The sequence below is a fragment of the Seriola lalandi genome, unplaced genomic scaffold (genome assembly GCF_002814215.2).
Source record: "Seriola lalandi dorsalis isolate HSWRI2012SDOR001 ecotype SW California unplaced genomic scaffold, Sedor1 jcf7180002054345, whole genome shotgun sequence".
Taxonomy (NCBI): Eukaryota; Metazoa; Chordata; class Actinopteri; order Carangiformes; family Carangidae; genus Seriola; species Seriola lalandi.
In genome coordinates this window covers 319,329-325,880 of record NW_019524898.1, presented here as the reverse complement: position 1 = coordinate 325,880, position 6,552 = coordinate 319,329, and the positions used below count along the sequence as shown (strand labels likewise).

Sequence of the window (6,552 nt, the reverse complement as noted above, 5' to 3'; positions counted from 1 at the left end):
GGCATCTCAAAGCAAACCTGCATCGCTAACTGTGTCAACAATTACTCTGTGTCATAGGGAATCAAAAGCAAATAGCGCTGCACTTTACAGCTCCGACCCACTCAGGTCTCTCCTCTCTGGCTAATATTTTTGTTTTTGTCTCTTTGGGCGACTTTTTTCTAACCTGTCTTGGCAGATCGATACCGGGTGAGCTGAGGTCAGATGAGCCACGCCTGAGTGGGGACGCTGTCAAAGACGGATGGTGAGATGCGGGGGGTTGATGGGACTTTGCTAATTTCTTCGCCTTTGCCTTTGACCTTCGTTTATGAAAAAAAAAAAAAAACACTACTTAATGCCTTCTTCACAAAAGCATCTGCTGAGTCCACAGACTCAAGATGAGACAGGCTGAACCAAGGTGAGGATACAGAGTTCAGCTGTGCAATTTCGAAAGCTCTGTGTACTTTAAAAGGGCAACAAACTTTGCGTTGATAAAGTCAAGGCTGCCTGGTGCCTGCTCTGCCCCCCCTGACCCCCCCCACCACCACCAGCCTCCACAATAGCGGGATAACAAGCTGCTCTCTGTTAAAAGCCGGACATGACAACTCTTCTGTGAAATCGTAATCCTGGAGAGGCAACTTTACAGTGTACCTTTGATATCTTGATGTGAGACATTCTCAGGCAGTACCCCCGCCCCGGCTAAAAGATGAGGTAGATATTTTGCCTCTGTTGTGTGAAATCTATGATGTGAAAAGATTTAATTAAGATAGGCCGAGGAGTCATAATTAATTCTGCCTCTCTCAGAGTCAGGCTTACTGTCAAGAACACAGGGAAAGGCTCCGGCAGAATAAATTACACAAGCGTCCTGTGCGTATGTGTATGTGTATGTGTGTGTGTGTGTGTGTGTGTTTGTGTGTTCCCCCCCCCCTCATCTAAGGGGGTAATGGGTTTGGAGCGCTTAGTAATTGTATTCTCCCAGAGCTGACAAAGAGTTATGTCAATTCTTTAGGAAGTGCTAGTGTTCTCAAAGTGTAAGTGAGCCCGCTAGCACTTTTTTCAGGTGTCCCACCATCTTAGATCAAATCACATTTCAGTCCAGGAGTTTATGTTGTCTGGCAGTGAGGAGCGTCCACTGGGGAACGCTGTCAGTGACAAACGCGAAATTGAAGGATTTGCGGCGAATGGGCTCCTGCCAGGCAGGTTGTGCTACAGACGGCTACAGTCACAGGAGACCTCTGAACTGTCTGCGGCGCCGCTCTTCCATTACACTTTCATTCTTTTGAGTCACTGGCCTATTTTGGATCTTGTCTGGCCAGTGTTTTCTCCCATAAGGTTGTAATAGGATGAAATGAAGGATACCTTCAGGGAGTCATCTTCACCTGATTTTCTTCTCAGCCTGAAGACCTTTAGACAGAATTAAGGAAACTAATCTATTTTTTTTTTTTTTTTGTCCTTGTTCAGCTACAACTAGATTTGCTATAAATCCCATAAGATAAATTCCTGGTTTAGCACCAATTCCTCTTAAACCTCTATTAAAATACAGTAAGTGACTCCAAAGACAGAAATCGTATCTGATATGACTACAGCCTCGTTCCTTTGTCCCTAAACAGTGGACAAACAGTGTTTTCACTGGATATGGACACTGACAACTGGGGGGCAGAGAGCTTCATTCATCAAGCATTTCTCATAGTCAACCCCTCTTCCAGAGTCCAATACTAATCCCTCAAGCTGCAAATTCTCTGAGCTTTCTCGTTTTAGCCAAACACGCAACAACTGTCTTATTATCAGGAGACGACAGGCAATAATGAGTGCGGCCTGAGCCAAGCAACTGTAGCTTTGAGCTTTCAAAGAAAGAGCCTAATTAAAGGCTGCTTTGTGACTTTTGTCACTTTTTTTGACTGGTGATTATAGGCCATTCATTGGGGAGGATTCGTCAGCCATTTGTGGGTGGCGCACACCATAAATATCATCTAAGAGCTTTGCTTATGTTGTGCCGAACCTGCCCCCCCCCCCAAGCCAAGTCCCAAGATTCTCTCACTCTAATTTGCAGAACAAATTCCTTTACTTTCTGCAGAATCTCCTCATGCTAATAAGGACGTTTCATCAACGGCAGTTCAGAGACAAACTAGGCTGTTTAAAAATGCAGACTCCTTGGTATCTTGTCTGTGATTTCCTGTAATTAAGTACTGGAGAGCGGAGCGTCCTTGGCACTGAGGACAAGTTCAGTAGAAAAAGCCCAGCGCTCTTTGGAGCAGATTTGACTAATGGCAGAGCTGTATCAGCCCTCCGCTGGTCTACAACATCTTCTAAATTGCCCCTCCACCACTACTAAAACCATACATCTCCAACAAGTGGCCTACTGTCGTATTTGGGCCAACTCTAATTGTCTCACTAATCTCTCCAGCGTTGAATGACCCAGAGAAACTGCGTCCCACAGGGCAGGCTTACCCCCACTGATTGGAGGCTCTGCTTTTTGTTTTGCTTGGCATATTAAAACAGCATAGGGCTGCTGATGGAAAGCCTACAAAACTATTGGAAATGTAATTAAGGGCTAGCAGCAGCTTTTAAACGGTTGACTAGTGCAGAAACAAACTGTGCCCCTCAGACAGCAAAAACTTTAATACATGGGAAATGAGTGGCTCAATCGATAAGCAGGGCGTTATTTCTTTTGTAGAGGGAAATTCAATGGAGGACAGAAATGGGCCGCCTCGCTGCTTGCAACTGTTTCTCATTTTCCTGGTGGAGAGGCAAATTTTATGGCAACATTTTGCTTCAGAAACAGAGAAATACAGACCTCTCCGTAAGAAATAATGATTTGTCAAGTCAATTTCATCTGTCATTAAAACAAAAACAAATAGCTGCTGAAAAAACATGCCAGCTGCAATTGAAACTGCAGTGTTTTGTCATGAGGCACAAAAGGGGAAAGTAACACACAATCTCGCAAGCTCCTCAGGTGCTGAGGTGAGGCCAAGTTGAGAAATGCTCCAATCAAGCGCAATTATTTGCTGAAGCCAAACGCCACAGCCATTTCACATTGACGGTGAACGGCCTATTGTCCCGACTCTGCCAGACAATCACATTCATGATAAACCCACCTCTAATTTGACACTTTTTTTTTTTTTTTTTTTAAAAAGCCGACATCTTTCGTAAAGCGCTTTTACAAACAAGCCTCATGCCTGTGGAGCAATTATCAGAAACAGAGTCAGCAAGCCCCCACTGTGGCCTTTTGTCATCTGGCATGTCCTCTGGCATCAGCTGGCCGGCTGGGATCATTAGAAACATTTTCTCCTTGTGTTTTCTCCCACCAAAAACCTCTGGCTTTGTAGCCGGCACACAAGCGGGATTAGACAACACCTTTAGAAGCTAGTAGGAGTCCATCGCTGGCTCTCTGTCAGTGCAGTGAAGAAATACAACACCAAAGTCTATCAAACACTGCCTCGCTGCGCTGCCTCTGATGAATATTCATGATAGCAGCTTGAAAACCAGCTGTTTTCCTCCAATTAAAGCTTGTTGAGATCCACCGTTTTGGAAATAAATTGTTACTTTTTTTTTTAATTAACAGCTAATGTTGCTGGACCAGAAAACAAGTGAAACAATGCAGCATCCACTGCAACGATTTATATGTGTTGGATGGGACAAGAACATGTGGATAACAGCGTGAGGTCATGCTGCTGCTCTGAGCCCCTGATCTACGAACCCCCAGCGGTCTAAAGTAATGCAGATCACTCAGGGACAGGGATGGATATTATCCTATTAGAAGGATGTGAACGCTGCTGCGGTAACAGGTATTGAACATCAGCCCGAGTAGCTGTGTGGAGCAGATCAAATCAAGTCATCAAAAGATCCTTCTCACATCAAAGCCCTGAGCAGACCTGGCCACGTGCCTGCCATACCAACAGTGTGGAAACAAAAAGCGGAGAAGCCAAATCTGGCGCTGCACACGGACTGCCGCGCGCTTCAAAAGGCAGCCATGGCCGTCTGAGGTCATTATTCGCAGGCACCCCACTAAACACCATCGGTCAGCGAAGGACAACAGAGAGAAACCACAGAGGACTTACCATCAGGAGGCTGCGCCGGTGTGAAGTGAGGAGGTTTGTCTGAAAGAGATAAAAAAAGAAGCAGAGAAATGGGTTTTTAGTTTGGGGGTGATTCAGAGGTTTCCCGGGGGTAAGGCCCGAGTAATTGAGTTGCTACAGAAAAGAAAAAAGAGACACATTCTGTCTACAGGTCTGGCTTTTCTATCTAACACATTCTAATGCAGTGACCGGGGGCCCCAGAGGGACGCGGCCCAGCTAATCGGCGGGGCTACGTTTCAGCGATAGCAGTATCATCATTGTTTTGTCGTTCATTATTTCTCGGGTCTACTCATCCCAAACCGCACAGGTTGACTTCTGATGTTATGACAGCACATGATAACCGAGAACACAGGTGGAGGAGAGGTCTGCTTTTTGGTTTTGGATTAAAAAATAAAAAAAAAAAAGACTAAGAGAGGATTTGACATTTCACAACAGCGCTGACATTCGGTACACTGATGAAAAACACTCAGTCCCCCCCCCCGTAACCATATGCAGAATAAATCACAACTCTTTTCCCTTAATATATCAAATGACATCATGCTGCTCTCCCAGTGAACACCCAGTAGACAATGATGTAAGGCGTGTTGGTTTTATGGGAACTGCATAACGAGACCTGCGGTGTCAAATGACAAGAGGGGTGGAGCAACAGTCAGGGGGAAACATCTCATGCAACCTGAGTCCGCTGCAGGTTTGATAACTTGACGCTAGAAAAAACTAGGTCAAACTTGACCAGGCAGTGAGAATGGATCAGTAACAGTTAATGGAATGGAGGTGAACAAAAAATGGAATTAAGGCTGCGACTAACATTTATTTATATTTATTTTTATTGTTGATGAAATCTGATGTTGATGTTTTGATATGGTTGATTGTTTATGCTGCAAAAATGTCAAAACAATAGTGAGAAAGCAATTTCCCAAAGCCTAAGGGGATGTCTTCAAATTATTTATATTGTCAGACAAACAATCTGAAACCTGAGATATTTGATCTACAATTTAAAGCAGAGAAAAAAAACAATTCTCACACGAGACACTGGAACTAGAAAAAAAAAAGCAATTGATTTCCTATTCAAAATGTGCAGATTAATTTATTTGTTAATTGGCTAATTGATTAAACAACTATTAATTAACTATTAATTTCATCCTCCCAGCTTGGTAATTGTGGAGCATACAGACATCACGGACATATGGTAGTGGAGGAATGAAGAGTGAACAGAAAACACATTCAGCCTGAATCTTCCTGAAACATATTTGGTGTTAACTGTTTCCTGTTTCTCACACAATAAAATCCTCATCAGCTCTGCGTGACTTTACCGGGGGAACGTCACCAAACGGACAGCCTCGCACAAACAAGGTGCTGCGCCATCGTGCCGCACACTGGTCACAGTTTACCAGGGCACTGGAGTACCGAGCACAAAATCCAACCAAACCATCTGTACACTCGCAGTCAACTCGGCTGTCTGACTCACTAAGCAGAGCCTCGATGAGTTGTCAGAGCTGCCTGCAGCGAACAAACACACCAACACACACATTCAGGAAGGATGTGCAGCCACCCAGCCATCTCTCCGATGTCTCTTCACTGTGAGGGATAATGAGGAAGATAAAACACATCACATCAATTACTCCGCTAACACATTTTTCCGGGACCCTGTCAACCACTGCGCCGGAGCCTTTCTCAGGACTTATGCGATACCCGTCGGCATCCCGAGACACTGAGTTTTAAATTCAGGCTCACTTAAAATTGCTTGTCAACAACCGGGCTTTGTGGGAGAGAGAAAGAGAGAGAAAGTGTGTGTCTGTGAAAGAGAGAGAGAGAGAGAGAGAGAGAGAGAGAGAGAAAGGAGAGGGGAGAGGCCAGGCTGGTGCTAGAGATGGGAGGAGGGGTGTTGAGGTTTAAGCTGGTTCAAGAAAACATAAAAAACGAAGGGAACAGAGATTGGCATCAGGAAGATACAGAGGAAGTTCTGCTAAAAGTGTAAAGGAGCAGACAGGCGCACACACAAAAAGAGACTGTACTTCCTGTCTTGACATTCGTGTGCATGTCTGAAAACACACAAACAAACACGAGCACATACAGACGTACTGTCGCACAAGGCAGGGAATACAAAGAGAGAGAATGTGCCGTTCAAAGTGAGCCGAGACGCCGAGAGGCGACGCTAAACGATTTCTTCACATTTCCATAACGAAAGGACAAGATAAGGTCTGTATATAAACATATCAGCCTTCCCATCTCCCTCTGCACCCGGAAAAGCCCGCGCGGGTTCCTGTGCCTGTTTGAATGTCACTACATGGCACATCATTCACCCTATATCTTCAGCAAATCAATACGTGTCTGACTGTGACATTTAGCCATGTGCACAAAGAGGAGCGTGCGTGTGCGTCTTTGTATGCGTGTTACCTTCCCCCTTTGGTTGGGGGGGTGATGTATAGTTGTACAGAATGATAAAGTGAGTGCGTGTCTGTGTGTGGGCTCCGCTGGCAGGTGGAAAGGTTTCGGGGGGGGG

The 6,552-nt window shown here is 45.0% G+C and overlaps 1 protein-coding gene across 2 annotated transcripts in view; it reads right to left on the bottom strand.

The window, feature by feature from the left end:
- agrn (agrin) overlaps positions 1-6,552 on the bottom strand; it is a 250,471-nt gene that overhangs the window by 143,994 nt on the left and 99,925 nt on the right. For both annotated transcript variants that reach the window (XM_023407702.2, XM_023407704.2), the window contains one exon: positions 4,035-4,073. In XM_023407702.2, coding sequence (XP_023263470.1) covers positions 4,035-4,073 — 39 coding nt within the window. The remainder of the gene's footprint in view (positions 1-4,034; positions 4,074-6,552) is intronic.